Raw genomic sequence first — 17826 nt, 5'->3', positions numbered from 1 at the left:
CATATCCACTTCCTCAGAACAAAGTGCCAAGATCCGCATTCAGCATACGGGGACTCGGCACAGGGCCTGCTGCAGGCGCTGTGGGAGAAGCCGAAGTGCTTTCCAAGGGGCGGTCGGCCTTCTTCGAAAGTGACTCGGCTTCAGACGCGGCATCTACTTCGGGGTCTGTGGAGGTGCGTGTAGGACCTAACAGCCCTGCTGCTTGTTTGACTATGCCGATAAACTCCCAGAAGCCTTTGGCCTGATCTTCGGGTTTAGGCGAAGGCTCTATGGACGGAAAGAAAGTGGCTAGATTCGGGTTGTACTTGGCAGTTTGCCCGATACCTAGGTTTGCATGGCCGCCGAGCAGGTTGTCCCAGTTCGGGTCAAAGACCGATGCACCCCAAGATGTATAAGGAGTGGCTGACATGCTTCCAAGCATTTCGCCTCCGGTATAGATGGTCGGCACTCCTTCACGTCTATACTCATCATACCGAGCAATTTCGAAGATATAGTTTGTGCCTTTGATCCGGTAGCGGACTGCGGACTTCTCAACGTATCTGGCCACTGGAGGACTTCGGGGAAACTTGACTTTCTTTTCCGCCTTCGCCCGAATATCACCCACGTTCTCTGTGTGTTGGAAGCTGATGTCGTATGAGAATGCCTTGAGGGCTGAATTGATCGATGCCGCTTCGTGGAACTCGAGTGCTTTTATCTCAAGCTGCCAGTCTGACCTAGAGCGAAATTCAGTCAAGTCAAAGCTTACCAGAGCACATCATATCTTACCGTTCGAAGTCAATGACAGCAGCGTGCAGAGGAGGCCGCTTATCTCGTGTTTGACCATCAGTGCGAGGCCTAAGCCAGCGGCGTTCCTTGATTTCGTACTCTCGTGCTAAGGGGCTTTTTGCGAACTCTGCCTCTAGTCGAAGCATAGATTTGTCTGCGCCGACGAACTCGAAGTTCGCAGAATACGCAAGCTCGGCATCTTCTAAAGAAGTTGACTTCTTGTCGAGCGGTTCGAGTAATTCTCGCGCCTTGAAACACCTTTCTAGCAGTTCAGTTTGACCAATTTTAAGTCTAATAACCGTCAGATTTAGTCACCTCCAACATGTTTCTGGAAACAACCCTTACCCCGGAATCAGCCGACCTTGGGTCTGTTCATGCAAGATCATCCCACGGAACTCTTCAAATGCATACCAAGACTTGTCGTCTTCGGGCTTCTGGTAAGTCTCGAGCACAAAGGTACCGAGATTAACACGCATCCGCAGATGTCCACGAACAAAAGAGAGACCCTTCAAGCAACTCTCAACAGCAGTTAGAAGACGCGTGTTGTTCTTGGACTGCACCGAACTGATTCGACCCTGCCATTCTTGCAAAGTGCGACCCTTCAGTCGGGCTCCCTGGAGGACGGGATTGTGCAGTTGATTGTGGTTCTGTTTCTTGACTACGATCTCTCTCTTCATAGCATTCGGCTCCGGCGGCTCAACGAGATAAATCTTCGTTTTGATGTTGCTCTTGGCTGCCGCCTCGGCCCACAGAATTCTAATGCTTTTCGCGATTTGTTTCTTGCCATCATGGTTCTCACCAAGAGCGCATATGAATCCCGGCAGCTCTTTGGGGACGAAGAGGTAGCAACTATATTTGATTCGGATTGGATCGAGAGATTCTAGGTCGGGGCCGAAGCATTCGTTCAGGGATGGTCCGTCCTCTGGCCATAGAAAGAGCAGCTAAGCGTGGATAAAACGTCAATAATTAGACATCCCCAAATTCAGAGGTACTTACGGGCTCCGGAAAGGTGCTGATTGGCGCAGGTTGTCTTCGAAGTTCAAACAACATGCCTTCACCTCTCTCCTTTGATTCGACATTTGCCTCTTTCTTTTCAGAGTAGGCTTTTACCTTCGCGAAGTGGGCCGTAGCCTTGGGCTTGTTAAGGCTGCTGCATTTGGAAAGAATACTCTTGAGTTGCCCTTCAGCTGCAGCGACTTGGATCGGCTCGCCCCAAATCTTGATGACCTATTTTCTGTTATTAGAAGCCTCTTCCATAGCGGTATGTCAGTTACAAACCCGGTCCTCGTATACTGGCATCTTAACAAAAGCACCGCTTCGCTTGCTTATATCTTCGAAAACCCCAGTGCGATTGTGTCCTGCGGCACCATGTCTTCCAAGACTTCCCGATCTTGCTGCGCCGAAAAAGCTGAAGAGTGTTATGAAAGGTGGTGGTTTGTAATGAGCCGCGATTCACTTACTCATGCTTGATCGTCCCGAAAGGAGCAGACAGGTCTACCACGCCTGAATCATCGCGTTGAATCAGTCCAAACCCAAGTTCTGACAATCATGCTTCTTACCGTCCGGCTTTAGTCCATTACTAAACTTCAGCTTTGCAGGGGAGTACCCAAGTGGATTATTTGGCTGGCCGGAAACAGCTGCTCTGGGATTTGCTGCCCTACCCCTCGGAAATCCTCGGGCCCTCCCATTCGAAGTTTCTCGATTGACGGCAACAGCTCGTGAAGGAGGACCTGTGACTTTTTGAGCTGTAGGCTGAGGCCGTTGCTGAGGCCCTGACTGCATAGCTCTGCGAGTCTGTAAATGCGGTGTCTGCGGCTGTGGTCCCCGCGATGCTTGAGGCGCTTGAGGCGCTTGAGCCCTCGATATCTGCGAAGTCTGCGGCTTCTGCGATGCTTGAGGCGCCTGGGATAACTGGGAAGCTTGTGCCTGGGTATCCGAAGCCACGGCTTTTTTCTTTGCTGCTGCTCGTCCATAGCCCACAAGATTCCATTCTATAGTGATTCAGCGTACGATCGTTGGGTAGAGGGACGCGGTGGTTCTGTAGGGGATTCGTACCTAGGGCTCCGGAAGTCTCATGGCTGCCAGTCTATTAGTGGTTTGCGCGTAAAATGGTATTGTTCCAATACTTACTCCATCTTGATGCAATTTAATCAGTACTGACTGAAAGGGCACATGGAACGCGAAGGGAGGGACAGTGGATGAAGCGAGGAAGTTGAGAAGATGCGGAGAGAGCGGGGACAGGAGGGGGAGAGGAAAATAGGACGAGTGGCTTCTCAGCAGGGGAAAAAAGATTTGAGACAAAAGTCACATGCCTGTCAAAATTCATTGGCTCTCGGAGGCAGGAGAGTGACTTGAAAGATGAAGGGAGAGTTGAGGGGGATTGAGAAGAAGAGAGGGCGATCACCTAGAGCAACCAAGTCACAGGCCGCAGCCCTAGCAAACCGACCGCGCCCAACATATGAGGAGATCTCAGAAAACAAGCTGCTCCTCTGTCCTATAACTCTGTCTTTCTGCCAGTGAACGCACTGGGAACTACCCATTGGTAGAAGGAGCATGGTGTCTCGGAAGCATGCAGCTGTCATGTTTGTTAAGAAAACAGGCATCATCCCTGCTACCAGCTCATCCCTGCAGAAGACTCCAAGAATCAGCCTAGTGAATCTCTGTCTGGAGATGCCCTTGCGGTCTTCATTGGCTTTTTATTCTCCTCCGGTTTGTATACTTCACGAGCCTTCGCTTAGCACAAAGCTAAGCCTAAAATGGCTTGAGCTTCACGTGCTGTGACACTACCTAGTCCTGAAAAGGATCAAAGTGGACAGACGCGGTTTTCCGCGTCCCCCGAGCTCGACATCGAGACTATCGGCCATTGCTTGCCCGGTACTGTGAAAATCGACCTCAAACCACATTCACAAGCCAAATGACTCCCAGTGTTGCAGCTGGCAACGTCAGCTCGCAGACGCGCAAGCGGGATGCCCTCAAGCGCGCCGAGCAGTGGATGACCAAGGGAGGCATCATTCGCGACGACTCCGACGACGAACTCGGCGATGAAGACTATCCGTGGGAGTGGATGTACGATACCGAACCGGATAATGATGGGGAGGCTGGAAACGGGGCAGATGCTTCTGGGGAGACACCAAAATCTGCGCGGAGACGCTCTTCACGCCAGTCGCAACGCAAGATTATCGGAGCTCGCATGGGTCTCTTCGAGTGTAGGATAGGCGAGGTTATCCTCCTGAAATCTCCAGAGCCTGGGAAAGACTGGGTTGGCATAATCATGGATTTCCATGAGGAAGAAGATGACGAAGACAACGAACCCATCAAAATGGCAAACATCATGTGGTTCGCTTCCCCGGACGAGTTCTTATCGACAAGGCACAAGCGGAGAACCGACGTTTTACCGAACGAACAATACCTGACAACAGACTTCAATGTCAATCCTCTGACTTCAATCAATGGGAAGGCTCAGGTCATGTCCAAAGATGCCTTCTTCGCGCGATACCCAAACGGCACTGCTCCGAAATCCAAGGCGGCGCTGGCTGAATATAATAAGTGCATTGTTTGTCGCAGGGGTGTCAACCAAGTGCAGGGACGATATACGGAGGAGTTCGTGTGGGAAGATGTCTATCAACCGGACCAAATCCATGACCTTGTTGACCTAGTCAAGGATGGCTTGAAGGCGACCAAGAAGCGAAAGCAGGCTGATACTGATGTGAGTCCGCGATACATTGAGTCTCTAACAATATCTAATAAAGCTGTAGTATGTCGATCCGAAGGATAAAGAAGAGGCCGAAGATATTGTTGGCGAATTACCTACAACCCCCAGAAAGAGGCAAAAGACAGCAAACGCTACACCGCAATCTCGACGACAGAAAGCAATGACCACTCCGTCCAATAAGAGGTAAATCTATCCCTGCTGTAATGGATGAGATTGCTGATGACGCCGGCTAGAATCATTGTCAAGAAACCGCTCGAATTTACGCCCCTCGGTACACGCGTGCTGTCACCCGCCCATTTTGCATCACCCTACCGCCAGGCCCGTAATCTTCTTCATGTTTCCACTGTTCCCGACTCGCTTCCATGCCGGAAAAAGGAATTCGACACAGTATACAGCCATCTCAGTGCTGCCATCATGGAAGGGACGGGTACCTGTATCTATATCTCCGGGACACCAGGAACCGGGAAAACAGCCACCGTCCGCGAAGTTGTCGCGCAGTTGAACTCTGCCGTTCTTGCAGAGGAGATGGATGACTTCATATTCGTGGAAATAAACGGCATGAAAGTCACAGATCCCCATCAGTCCTACTCCATGCTCTGGGAGGCATTGAAAGGCGATCGAGTATCATCCTCCCACGCTCTTGATCTGTTAGACCGGGAGTTCTCCAACCCCTCGCCTCGAAGAGTATCATGCGTCGTTCTTATGGATGAGCTAGACCAATTGGTTACCAAGAACCAGTCGGTCATGTACAACTTTTTCAACTGGCCGGCACTCCGCCATTCGCGCCTGATCGTCCTAGCCGTCGCCAACACTATGGACCTCCCGGAGCGAACCCTAAGCAATAAAATCTCTAGTCGCCTTGGTTTAACTCGCATCACATTTCCAGGCTACAAGCACACCGACTTGATGGAAATCATCACGACCCGATTAGCAAGTGTACCCGGCGACATCGTCGACGCCGACGCCATCCAGTTCGCCAGCCGCAAAGTCGCCGCCGTTAGCGGTGACGCTCGACGAGCCCTAGACATCTGCCGCCGAGCCGTGGAGATCGCAGAACAAAGCGCACTAGGCGAAGCCGGCACAGCCGAAGACCTAGACGCCGACGACACCGAGTCCATGCCCCCAACACCAACCAAAACCCCGGCGCGAAAGGAAAGAGCTCTGGCCCGTTCCCCTCAGAAACCTAGCACGACAGCCACGCCAAGAAAACAAACCCCCGGCCGGGTCACCATCGCAACCATCAAACAGGCCATCCAAGAAGCAACCTCCACCCCGCTCCAACAATCACTCCGCTGCCTCCCTCTCTCCGCAAAACTCTTCCTCGCCGCGCTTCTCGCCCGCGTCAAGCGCACCGGAATCACAGAATCAACATTCGGCGACGTCATCGACGAAGCGAGACGTATCGCTGACGCCGCGGTAGCCGTTGCCGGTGCGGCGGGTGCAGGAATCAAGGATTTCCTACTTTCCGGTGGCGCTGGGGCGCGTGTCAGCGCGTTGGGATTTGCGGCGATGGAGCTGATGAACTCGGGCGTTCTTGCGCTGGAAGTTAGTTCTGGGTCGCGCGGAGCGCTGGGTAGTGCGGCTATTCCGACGAGAGGAGATCGCAGCGGAAAGGTGAGGCTTAGGGTTGCGGCCGAGGATGTCCGCGCGGCGTTTCGGGATGATGTTGAGGCGAAGGGGTTAGGGCTTGGGATGGAGGTGTGAAGATCATACATGGTTAGCATTGGATTGGCGTTCAGCATGGGATGGATACATGGTATTTGGGACTCAAAAGGAGCATATTACAGTGTACTAATGTATTATATGGAATGATACCCTTGTGTTAACAAGTAATGAACTCTGTTGAGTCTGGTCATATAGTACATTGGCAAAACGTGTGCAAGTTCACCTTATATTCCAGATAAATAACGAAACAATCATCACAAACGCTGAACTCCAAGTGTGCATTGCAAGCCGTCCCAAAAGACCTCAAGTAGGGTATTCTTTTATTAAAAGGATAGAAGCAGAACCAAGACCGAGGTCGCTAGTACCTCTGTCTCCCCAGAGTCGGGGCCCAGGTAACGGGATGAGTCTCCGGCGTAGCTTGGTCATCCTGTTTCCAGATCTTGATGGTCTTATCAGCCTCACCAGTAATCAGACGAAGACCTGTCTTATCAAACGTGGAAGCCATGATACCCGCCTCAGCTTCCAGTGAACCGGGTTGGGCAGTTGTGTCGATGGTTTGGAAACGGTATCCGGTCTTCCAGTCCCAGAAGGACATGGAGCCGTTGTCACCACCAGAGAAGAGGACGTTGTCTTCATTGACGGAGAGGGTGTTGATGACGGCGTTGTGGCCTTCAAAGTTTTGCATGAACTCGCCGCCGGGACACTTCCACTGCTTGATGCTCCCTGTGCTGGCGGACGCGAAGGTAAATTCGCGAGGGTGCGTGGCAAGGCCACGAACACCCTTTTTATGGTGTGTGAGGACGCCCATGGTCTTTCCGGCTGCGAGATCCCAAAGACGAACGGTTGCATCTAAGGATCCAGTGATGACTTGCGGGTCAGCTTCCTGGCATTGTAGATCGGCGACAGTGCCGGTGTGGCCGGAGAGGACGTGAATGTTACTTCGGGTGCGCATATCCCAGACACGCGCGACACCATCTCGACCTCCGGTAACCAACAGATCAAGTCGGGGGTGGAGCGCAAGAGTGTAGACACCACTAAGATGGCCGTGGTAGTGGCGAATGACCTTGTTCGTTTCCAAATCCCAGCACTTGACCATCTTATCCTCACCACAAGAGAACAGGTATGGGTGTCGCGGAGACACGGCCAACCCGCGAACGGTTGAAATGTGACCCGTAAGAGTCAATCGCAGCGCACCGGTCGCAAGATTCCAGATCTTAATCGTTCGGTCACCAGCACCACTAGCAAACCACTCGTTATTCGGCTCCACTGCCAAACTCCGCACCCATCCCAGATGGCCGGAGATCACTCTCATCAGCTTCCACGGAGCATGCCACTCAGGTGGTTGTTGCCTTGTTGCTGATGGCCTCTGAATCAAGCTCGTCGGTTTGTCTTCTCCCGCAGCACCACCCGCAGGGCCGCGACCACCTCTCCTCACAAGGGCTGTAGACGCGCCACTCTTATCCCCGGTGCCCGCTCCCTGCGGCGGTGCGCTGATCTTAGGCCGCTTGGAGCGCGCAGCGGCGGCTTGTGCTTGTTTCGCAGCAAGGGCTGGAGGGAGCTCCTTCACGTGTTCATATTCTGTTTTTCGTCGATAGGAAACGCCAATCGAGCCATTCGCGACGGAGGGTGTGACCATGAGATATTCGGGGCCGAAAAGATCTGCGGTTCTCTTCGCGGAGGCGCGCACGGCCTCTTCCGGGGTGGTTGATGGAATAACGTCCATTGTGGCTGATGGGAGTCGAGGGGATGGGCCTCAATAGGTCCGAGTAGCCTGGATGGAAACCAAGCTCGTGGAGGGCTCGGTCTCGTATCGGAGTTCGTGTCTTGCCTGAGCGGGACTAATTCGGGAAACTGCAGGTGTTCAAGAAGTTAAGTAGAGTGCAATCTGGAGTGCGAAGGATGAGACGATAATTAGCAAAGAGATGAGGGGTGTCAATAGTCTGTAAGTGTAGAGAGCAAAGATGTCGGAAGTTTCTTAGCTTTCGAGTTAAAGGCCTGAGGCCCCAAGGCATCACATGGAGATCTTCCCCGTCATCACCTGCTCCTGCCATCTTGGCCGGGGTACTATATTCTCATCCCACCAGCGTCAGATATCTTGAATACCACATCTAATCCATCCGAATACGCTTCTGAGTGGTACTTATGGCTGCCACTAGCGACTCAAAGTTCCCATTGCACGAAGCTGCTCGGGACGGCAAACGTTTGTCTTCCCCGCTGACAAAACATATATATACTTCGACTAACAGTGCGGCAGTTTCTGTGGTCGAGTCACTTTTGAACGTCTGTTGCCTTATGGAAACTACAATAGCAGGCGAATTTATTGAGCTTTCCAGCTGATATCTGATAGGCCAACCCAAAACTAGCCACGACCAAAGATGACGATGACCGTCTTCCCATCCACTGGGCAGTGGCATACAATCACCTCCCCATTGTCGAACTCCTCGTGGCCACGAGGAACTTCGATCCAGACGTCGAGGTATGTCTTTCATTCGGAAAATGTCTTCCGGCCCAAGCGGAATCCTTCGCAAACTAACCTTCACCCAGGACGGATCATGCTGGACTCCTCTGATGATTGCATCGAGTCTGAAGAACGCTGAAGGAGATCCCATCATTGATCTTCTTCTACGAAAGGGCGCAGACGTCAATGTTAAGAGTACCACTGGTCAGGTATATCTCTCATAGTCTTGCTGATTTTCCCAAGAACCCAAACTAACATCTCTAGAACGCGCTACACTTTGCAACGTCCAAAGCAAGTATCTCCACAATCCGCAAACTACTGGAAAACAAATGCAGTGCTCGAGTTAAGGACAAGCGAGGTCAACTTGCACTTCACCGTGCCGCTGCAATTGGCTCTACGCCTATAATCAATGTTCTGCTGAAGGAGGGCCGAAGCCCCGTGAACGCTACTGACAATGATGGACTTACGGCGTTACACCATGCGATTTCTGAAGGTCACGGCGATGCTGCGCTTACGTTGTTGAAGGCTGGTGCTGAGGCAGATAAGAAGGACGCGAATGGAAGGCTAGCGATTGACATGGCACCAGATTCGAAGGTAAGCAAGCTTCTGTTTTGTTGAGGCTGGAGGGTGTTGACTTTCGACCGTCCAGGTTCGGACTTATATTCTGCAAGCTGTGGAAAGGGAAGGAATCGACTTGTGATGGGTGGAGAGGATGATGCAGTGAAAATGGCGGGCAATATACCCTAGTCAATGCTCGCTAGGATGATATGGGTTCAAGAGAAGATGATGCAGTCAAGGAATTTCTAGCGTCGCTATACCTTATCAATGCTTGGCTAAAGCGAGATGATTGAATACTCTACCCAGTCGATGGGACGACCATGATGTTATCTATATACATGGTTGTGGTCATACAGACATGAAGCTCACTTCATCGTGCTGTCCACTAACTCGCGGTAAATCTTCTTGAGATCCGCAATGTCAGCCTCAAGCTCCTCCACCTGCTCGCTCTTCTCGCCGAGCATTTCAAGCGTAGTCTCATACCGCCTGTCGAGCTCCTCAAGTTTCTGCTGTAACTCTTGCACCTGTGTATCAGACGCTCTCTTTTCTTCCACCTCCCGCATCAAGTCCACGACTTGCGCCCGGGCTTCGTCGCGCTGGGCGGTTATGCGCGCCAGCTCATCTTTTGAAGCGGCGCGCTCACTCTCCAACCGACGCACTGTGGCACTCATACGCTCAACAAGCTGGACCGACGGCCCCGCACCAACAGTAGACTCGGAGATGATATCATTGATGCCCCGCGAGTGAGTTGCAGTACCACCAAAAGCCGACGGTGTCCGCGAGCCAGTGAAGAACTCGTCTGGATCGAGCAACTTGGGTGATTCTGGAACTGCCGGAAACGAGCCCTTATCCGAGAGTATTGGAGACAATACTGACTGAGAGGCTGATACGGGAAGGGAGTTCTGTCGCGGCGGAGTGCTGATGTCGGGGATGACACCTGGTATAGCGGACGAGCGGCGGCTCGTTGGCCGGTAGTCAGACAGCGACATGGGTGTCTCTAATATGCTGGGGCGGTGGGAGGAAACAGGGGACTCGTTGCGCCGGAGAGGGTTCATAGGGCGCATGGTTTGCTCGCGCCACTTTGCTCGCTCGTCTTCTAGCTTCTGCGCCCATGTTGCGTCGGAAATGACCTTTTGCTCGGTCATTTCATTCTGTGCTGCGGTGAGCTCGTCAGCGGCTTTCTTGAGCCGTTGCTCGGCCTTTTGTAGTTCCTGAGAAGCCTCTTCTACTTTGTTCGCGAGGTCGCGCTGTGATTCTTGGGCGTCCTCGAGTTCCTCCTCAAGTCGCTTCACCTTGAGATTCTATGTCCTGTCAGCCTCTGAACGGCAGTTGCGGAGAAAGGATACCTACCACCTCGCGAATCTTCCTCCGTGCCTCAGCCTCTCGCCGTGCGACCTCATCTCGCTCCTTCTCCACATTTGCCAACCGCGAAAGTAGAGAGCCCTCTAGAGCCTGCCAGTTCTCGCTAGCAGCAGCGTATTGAGTTTGCAGTGTCTCGATCTGACGGAGAAGTTTAACCTGGGCATCCCCGCCTACTCCAGAAGACGCTTCCTCCGCTCTTGACCGCAAAGATTCCATCTTGCTCTCCAACACGGACTGCTCCCCTTTCAACTCAGCCTCCAACGCTCGGGCCCTTTCTTTCTCCTGTTCGATATTCTCTTTCAGGCCCGCTATTTCCCTTTTGGATTTCTCTTCATTAATTTCGCGCTCAATCTTAGCGCTTGAGAGCTCCTCCTCCAGATTGTTGGCACGCTGCTTTTCCCGCTCCAAAGCATCGGAGTTAGCCTTAGCTTCTGCTGCATCCGCCCGAGAAACCGCTCGAGCGAGTTGTCCCTTCATCTCTTGCACTGTTTGGCTTAAAGCATCCCGTTCAGCTGTTACGGCTTCCAAGTCCCGACCGGTCTTAGTCTGGGCAGATAGCGACACAGTCGCTCTCTTTTCTGCTGCCTCTGCTCGCTTTGCCCTAGCCTCAACATTGGCCAAGTCCTTCTCGAGTCGGTCATTCTTCTTCTTCGCCTCGGCTTGGAGCCTGGAGTTTTCCGCTAGCTGTTGTCGAAGTTTCTTGATCAATGTCCTATGGTCCATCTCTGTCTTTGAAAGTTTCTGCCCTTCTTCGAGCAGCAGCGCAATTCTCTCATTCTTTTCTCGAAGCTGCTTATCGGCACTTCCAGGTTCGGCTGTAGCAGCGGCTTTCCGAGCCGACTCCGCAGCTTCCTGAGCTAGATACTTAAGCTTCGACTGCAGAGCGTCAATGCGCTCGATATACCCGTGTATTTCTTCTTGTAATTCGGACTCAGCAGTGCTCTTTTCCGACTCCTGAGGTTCATCCGAGGTCTCCTCTTCGCCCGCTAAAGCTTTATTGCCTTCCACAAGAGAATTAGTACTAACCGACGCGGGCTCCATTGGTGTTGACACAGGTTCAGTTTCTTCCGCGCCAGGCTCTGAGGTGGGTGCAGGTGTTGTAGTATCTTTCTCGCTAGAAGTTGGCGCCGGGACCTCCAATGAGACGCGCGGGGAGGATGAGGAGTCGTGGCTCATCCTCGAAGGCGCTACCGCAGGCGAGCTCGATCTAGTTTCCGGAGGCGAAGCAATATCCTTGGGGAGAGAGCCGAGACTGGACTCGATGTCCATACTCGATCGTGCGCCATTGCTCGGAACCGGGCTGGCAACTGGAGAAACCACGGCGGAGGAGGAATCCGGAGTACTCTGTGCATTGTTTTTCACCATAGCACGAGCGAGACGTTCTTGGAGTCGGTCGTTCTTCCGTGCGTTGGACGAACTGCGCGAGATGTCTATAAAGCGTCAGCAAATGAATCGCATCCGCTGCTATTATGATGCATACTGCCAGACTGGTCGCCAGACGTTGACCTCAGGTGAGCTTGTTTGGCTTGCGATTTCTTTGCGTCTTCCTCCTCGGTCAGCATCTGGTCCAGTCGCGACTCCACGCCAGCGACGGCCTGCTGCAAGAAAGAGCCGACTTTCCACCTGTTTTGCGACATGATTTCGAATGTGTTGTACAGGGGCGGACGGGAAATGAAGTAATTATGAACAATTCCAGTTTCTTAGCATGTATAACCCAACCGCACGGAAGTCAGCAACGGCTGCAACGCCGATGGTGAGGCTGCCTGCTTGCGTTACTATGAGTTCGGAAGGCAGCCGTGCCTCGGATTGCTTGCGTCGATCGCAGACAAGAGCACGATGGAACGAGAATCTGGTTCGGAGTAAAAATCCATGAAAAGAAGCGAAGCGCGACAAATGACGTGAGAAGAGAAAAGAACACGAGGCACTGAAGCTAGCCTGAACGTTGAGAGATGAGTTATCCGCCGGACATGGGTTGCGTGGACTGGGCGACTAGGATGGGGCTTGGCGGCCGTCTTCCCCAATTCGGTCTGCTGGACGTCAACCTTGTCTACAGCTGTCCCCCGCGAGCCCTTCAAGACACCCCGCCTCTCCCTAGCTCCTTCTTTTCCGATCAACCGCCGGGCAGGTCTACTACTTGCCAGAAACCATGTCGGCCGCTTCGCTGGAGCCCCCTACCTACCTCAGCTCCCTACAGAACAACATCCGAGCTCGCCCTATCCCGTGGGAGGGAGCTGTCCGAGCTGGCAACATCACAGATGACCACTTGAAGAAGATCAAGGCGGTAGACAAGGTCCGCAAGGAACAACGGCGTCAGACAATCGATGGGGATATTCCGGGATACGTGACGCTGCTGGCTGGAGGTTCAAATGGGAAGAGTGTCCTCGAATCGGCGGCTAGGAGGAACGATATTGTACAGTATATTCTGGTGCTGGCAGCAGATCTTATCAACGGTATGCATTCACTATTGATCAAAAACATAGCGGCTGATGAACTTGCGCTTTTTAGATGCCCCGTCCCTATCGTCCGCCTTGATAGCCCATCCTCAACCATATAAACCATTCCTTCCACTCCTGCGCCATTCTACAAACGCCGAAGATCCCATTCCGCTCCTCACCTCTACCTTCTTGACCAACCTTGTCTCGACCAGCATCACCTCTACCTCGAAGTCGACGTCGCAGGATGAGGAAGCTCTTCCGCAGCTGTACAACTACCTGTCTACTCTGACTCAGAACCAGGACAGCGGACTTCAGGACATCGGAGTACAGGGGCTATCTACATTGCTGCGCACATCCCGAGCTCGGCAGATTTTCTGGGCGCAGCGGAAGGAGACAGTTGATCCTCTTGTTGAGATTCTGCGTACCGCCGCGGGCGGCAAAGACAGCAGTTCCAGCACCACCCTGGCCGGCAGTTCGCGCGGCGACGTAGGAATTGCTGGTGGCATCGGCCTACAACTTCTATACCGAGTACTTCTGGTTCTTTGGCAACTGAGCTTCGAAGGCGACCTCATCGGGGATGACCTACAAGAGTGAGCTCTCAGACATGACATCATGCGCTTGTTACTGACATGATTAGGGACCATGAGATTCTGCAACTGTACTCCCACCTCCTACGACTGTCTCCGAAAGAAAAGACCACGCGCCTCCTCCTCGCGACCCTCCGGAACCTCTTGTCTTTCAACCGCACCAGTCTCCTCCCCGTTGCTGTTTTCGTGCGCCTTCCTGCTCTACTTTCGACCATCTCGGGCCGACACCTCACAGACCCGGACCTCCTGGAGGACCTTAAATACCTGTCGGAGATGCTTGATGAATATACCAAGACACAGACTACCTTCGATCAGTATGCCGCAGAACTGCAGTCTGGCCATCTCCGGTGGTCCCCGCCGCACAGAAACCCCACTTTCTGGAAAGAAAACGCCCGCCGAATCCTGGATGAGAACAGCGGAGCTCTGCCCAAGAAGCTGAAGGAGATAATCTCCAAGAGTTGGGACAATGATAAACAAGTCCTTGCCATTGCTTGCAACGACGTGGGGCACTTGGTCAAGGAGCTGCCTGAAAGGCGAGGACAGCTGGAAAAGCTAGGGTTGAAGACCCGGGTGATGGAGCTGATGGCCGACAAGGACGAGTCGGTGCGATGGGAGAGCTTGCGAGCGGTTGGAGAGTGGCTCCGTTATACATTTGATGACTGATCTGTACATTTCTCTCCTTGTCACATGTTGATAAGGAGTATACCACCATTGTTCTGCAGCTTGTAAACATTCGCAGCGTCGTCTTGTCAACACGGAGTACTTGCAATCTCTTCATATAGCCTAGAGCAACTGATTGATAAGATTTGGAGTATGTGCTTGATCGAACTACGGAGTAGTCCGTCTCACCCGCACGAAACGCCAAGCGTCCAGCACTGAGGCATTTTGACACCGAATAGTTGGTTTCAACATGAGACCCAGCACGAAGCGCCCGTTAGGCGCTAAAAAATTGGACACGCAATTGGCGAGGGCCAGTCGTGGACACATTGGTGGACCGATGATCGCCGCTATACAGATCGCCCATGGTTCTGCAGCTTATCGCGGATGATTGCCACTTAACGCCTCCACGAGCCCACGACTCACCCCGTCGCTGTCCGGTTTTCTTGTATATATTTTTCTCTCGCTCCCTTTTCCGTCCTGTCAGCAATCTTCACACTGTTCTAATTGTCACTCGTTTCATCTGTTCAGCGCCGGGGAAGACTCGCGAGGCACCCCAGAAGCGGGGAGGAAAAAATCGCGCACGCACGCCGAGAACGAAATCCCAGTCATCTCCTGATACGCAACAAGCAGAGAAAATACCCTCCCAATGTCACGATCTTTCGGCGGTTGCAAGCGATGTAAGTCACGGCGGCAGAAATGTGACGAGGAACGTCCTACTTGTGGCCGGTGCAAGTCCGCGGGGACCCAGTGTCGGTATGCGATGCAGCTGCAGTGGGGTGGTCGGGCTTTCTCGAGGTCGAGGTTTGGAGCATGCATGCAAAAGCTAGGTAAGCTGATGATTCTGCCCAAGCAATGTCGGATGGCCTAACAGGAGAATTTTACAGAGTACTCCCCGGGAGAATTCATCTATACCACCGCTACTGCATCGCCGACAACACCGACAACACCAATCTCACCGGTTTCTCCAACCGCGGTCACCACGATCACCGCGCCCTCTACACCTCTTACACCACCAGCCATCACACTCCCTAAATCTGTCGACCCGTTCTCCTCCCTTAATACCAACCAGAAATCCCTCCTCCACCACTTCCTCTCCGATGCCTCACAAATCACAGCCTGCCACTCCGGCATGCAACAGGAGATCTGCCGCATGCTCGTGCCAATGGCCCTGCAGACTCCGTCGCTACTGTACGCGACAATGGCGCTTTCCGCAATTCACATCCAAGCCCTCAACAACCAGACCGAGAACGTCAAATCAGCACCGGACATTGCGCGATTGATGGCGATGAGTTTAGAGCATTTCCGCAAGGAGCTCCAGAGTCCGGGTACAAGAGGGACAGATGCGTTGCTGGCAACAGCACGCACGCTTTGTTTGGCAGAGATACACTCTGGTGCAATTCAGCCAAATTCATGGCGGGCTCATATCGAGGGTGCGCAGGCTTTGATGATCGCGGCTCGTGGGAAGGACGGGTGGGCTCCGGACTCGTCGGAGGGCTTCCGCAGATATCTGGATCGGTGGTATCGGTCGATTGTTTCGTTGACAGCATTGACGGGGAACGGTCCGCCTATTGGTGGCGTCACTTGCCAGACTATCTCGACTCCTGTCAGTCCGAACCTGGACACACCAGACTATCTTGATGACTACTGGGGCTTCACCGTGAGTCTGTCGGCTGTGTTCCGTGGTATTGGGGCAGCAGCCTGGCAGACTCCCCCGGATCAACCAGCAGATGCTGAGGAAGTAACAGCACTGGAATCGTCAGTTCTTGAGCTGATTGACGAGGGAGAGCGGGTACCCCCGACGTTCTATCCGGGCGTCGCTGAGGGCTTGTCAAACGATCATATTGTCCGGTTCACAATGTGCAACGTTGCATTTCAGCACAGCGCGCTGATTCAGATCGAGCGTCGACTCCGCCGGGCACCGGCGTCCTCACCCGCGGTACAGCGCTCCGTTAAGAAAATCATCGAGTGTACCGAGCAGATAGGGCCGTCACCAGGTCTTAGCCCGTGGACGATGCTTACGACGCCATTGTTCATAGCCGGCTGCGAGGCACAGGGTTACGACCGGGATCGTGTTCGACAGCTGTTGACACAGTTGTACAATACCATTCGCGTGCCGAATGTGTTGCAGTCGCTGAAGTTCTTGGAGGAGTACTGGGCTCACCAGCTGGATGAGAATGAGAGTTGGAATCGGTTCCTAGGTATGCTTCGTCGTCTTCATTGCGGAAAATGCTTACTGACGACTCTAGATCGGATGCGGTTTGACTTTATTCCTTACTAGATTATTGAGATATGTGTTTATGTTTATGCGGTGTTGGATATGATAATGGATATGGTGCCACGGGTCGGGTATATTTATGGCGCTCAGTCGGTTTAGTGATAGCGAGTACAGCGATTATGATTTATTTTTAATGATATTCTTCTATACGTCAAGACGGTCAAGTCAAGAATGTGCCAGAGATCGGGATTCGGGAGAATGCTCACTACATGAGAATACGAGGAATGCGCCAACTCTATTCGGAGGACGAGTGTCGACTCGTCAAGTCTGCTCCCCTCTGCTTACCTACCTAGGTACTCCGTATGGCTGATGCTTGTTTCTGCAGAGGTGACGAGTTGATTTGTTATCATGTTGTTTACCTGCACGAACCCTCTAGTCTGCGTTAGTGCCAGCCTCAACGCCCAAGCAGAAGCTGCAAGGAGAGCAAGGACAGGGAGCACTCCTGTTTTAAACGCAGCTTTCGCTGGATCTCGACGAATCGTGTCCAAGATCCATCCACAGAGAGCTCTTTGCTTTGCATGGGCCCATGTCTGTCATACATAAATAGACGGTCTGGAACTCGGTTACACGGGTGGCCGATATTGGAGCGGTTACTCGATAGTAGTACGGAGTACCTACGGAGTACACATGCATGGGATATTTATAACCTGTTACAGGCGGCTGTTGAAGCTATTGACGCCCATGCGGTGGAGAGTGGGCGCATAAGCCGGCCTTGTCGACTAGTGAAGCGCCTAGGTGTCAGCAAAGAAAGGAAGTGTTTCAGTCCGGTCTCTAGGTAACTCAGAGTCGAGGTCGAGACCGAGGTCCTTCAAAGGCTTCGTTGCTGTCAGTCTTCCTGAAGACTCGAGAGTTGAGAAAACTGCATTCTTAGTATCTTTTGCCGTAACCCCTGAACTACTGTGGGGAATGAGAATCGGTCGTGCGCCTTGGCTTAAGCTGGCTGGCCTGCTTGCCGCCCGTAATCCAACCTAGCGGCTACCTACCGTATCACGCGTTCTGCAGCAGCCTTAAGGCCAGTGATTCTTCAGGCAAACATGCGGTATTGATGATGCTTCTGATATGGCCTGCGTCGACTGGGGTACCTGACAGTATATAACCATGTCAACTGCTTGATTTCAATCTGGTCTGATGGACTATAGATCTGTGTCTTACTTCCCCGAGCAGGCCGATCAACCGAAGCATCGACCGCAAGCGACCCACTGCCAACTCCAGACCCGACTATCGCATTCGCAGCTCCCCCTGAATTGAGAATCCCCGACCACCTCTCCCCTTGAATCTTCAGACCACGGTTGGTTCCTTGGCCTCAGCGCTGCCGTGTTCTTGTCGGCTTGACTCGAGATCACTGCTTT

The 17826-nt window shown here is 52.9% G+C and overlaps 7 protein-coding genes across 7 annotated transcripts; 4 read left to right on the top strand and 3 right to left on the bottom strand.

The window, feature by feature from the left end:
- Positions 1–13: 13 nt before the first annotated feature.
- DSM5745_06424 (uncharacterized protein) lies at positions 14–2900 on the bottom strand (the record flags this gene model as incomplete). The annotated part of the gene is made up of 9 exons (XM_026748440.1): positions 14–713; positions 766–1056; positions 1111–1706; positions 1762–1992; positions 2044–2173; positions 2226–2268; positions 2325–2756; positions 2821–2843; positions 2896–2900. 9 exons carry the CDS (start codon positions 2898–2900, stop codon positions 14–16), a joined length of 2451 nt encoding a protein of 816 aa, XP_026602744.1.
- A 779-nt stretch (positions 2901–3679) lies between these two features.
- On the top strand, positions 3680–6181 carry DSM5745_06423 (origin recognition complex subunit 1; the record flags this gene model as incomplete). The annotated part of the gene is made up of 3 exons (XM_026748439.1): positions 3680–4471; positions 4521–4660; positions 4711–6181. 3 exons carry the CDS (start codon positions 3680–3682, stop codon positions 6179–6181), a joined length of 2403 nt encoding a protein of 800 aa, XP_026602743.1.
- A 319-nt stretch (positions 6182–6500) lies between these two features.
- DSM5745_06422 (WD40 repeat domain-containing protein) lies at positions 6501–7865 on the bottom strand (the record flags this gene model as incomplete). The annotated part of the gene is made up of 1 exon (XM_026748438.1): positions 6501–7865. The coding sequence occupies one exon, from the start codon at positions 7863–7865 to the stop codon at positions 6501–6503; it is 1365 nt and encodes a 454-aa protein (XP_026602742.1).
- Positions 7866–8284: 419 nt separating this feature from the next.
- Positions 8285–9300, top strand: DSM5745_06421 (ankyrin repeat domain-containing protein; the record flags this gene model as incomplete). Its single annotated transcript, XM_026748437.1, has 6 exons — positions 8285–8342; positions 8397–8422; positions 8490–8618; positions 8687–8809; positions 8865–9194; positions 9250–9300. The coding sequence occupies 6 exons, from the start codon at positions 8285–8287 to the stop codon at positions 9298–9300; spliced, it is 717 nt and encodes a 238-aa protein (XP_026602741.1).
- A 223-nt stretch (positions 9301–9523) lies between these two features.
- Positions 9524–12157, bottom strand: DSM5745_06420 (M protein repeat protein; the record flags this gene model as incomplete). Its single annotated transcript, XM_026748436.1, has 3 exons — positions 9524–10459; positions 10509–11950; positions 12001–12157. 3 exons carry the CDS (start codon positions 12155–12157, stop codon positions 9524–9526), a joined length of 2535 nt encoding a protein of 844 aa, XP_026602740.1.
- A 509-nt stretch (positions 12158–12666) lies between these two features.
- DSM5745_06419 (H(+)-transporting V1 sector ATPase subunit H) lies at positions 12667–14205 on the top strand (the record flags this gene model as incomplete). Its single annotated transcript, XM_026748435.1, has 3 exons — positions 12667–12970; positions 13026–13545; positions 13593–14205. The coding sequence occupies 3 exons, from the start codon at positions 12667–12669 to the stop codon at positions 14203–14205; spliced, it is 1437 nt and encodes a 478-aa protein (XP_026602739.1).
- Positions 14206–14848: 643 nt separating this feature from the next.
- DSM5745_06418 (Zn(II)2Cys6 transcription factor) lies at positions 14849–16480 on the top strand (the record flags this gene model as incomplete). Its single annotated transcript, XM_026748434.1, has 3 exons — positions 14849–15029; positions 15087–16400; positions 16449–16480. 3 exons carry the CDS (start codon positions 14849–14851, stop codon positions 16478–16480), a joined length of 1527 nt encoding a protein of 508 aa, XP_026602738.1.
- Between the last annotated feature and the right edge of the window lie 1346 nt (positions 16481–17826).

This window comes from Aspergillus mulundensis, assembly GCF_003369625.1.
Source record: "Aspergillus mulundensis strain DSM 5745 chromosome Unknown scaffold_6, whole genome shotgun sequence".
Taxonomy (NCBI): domain Eukaryota; kingdom Fungi; phylum Ascomycota; class Eurotiomycetes; order Eurotiales; family Aspergillaceae; genus Aspergillus; species Aspergillus mulundensis.
The sequence above is the reverse complement of the archived record's forward strand: the minus strand, read 5'-3'. Positions and strand labels throughout refer to the sequence as shown.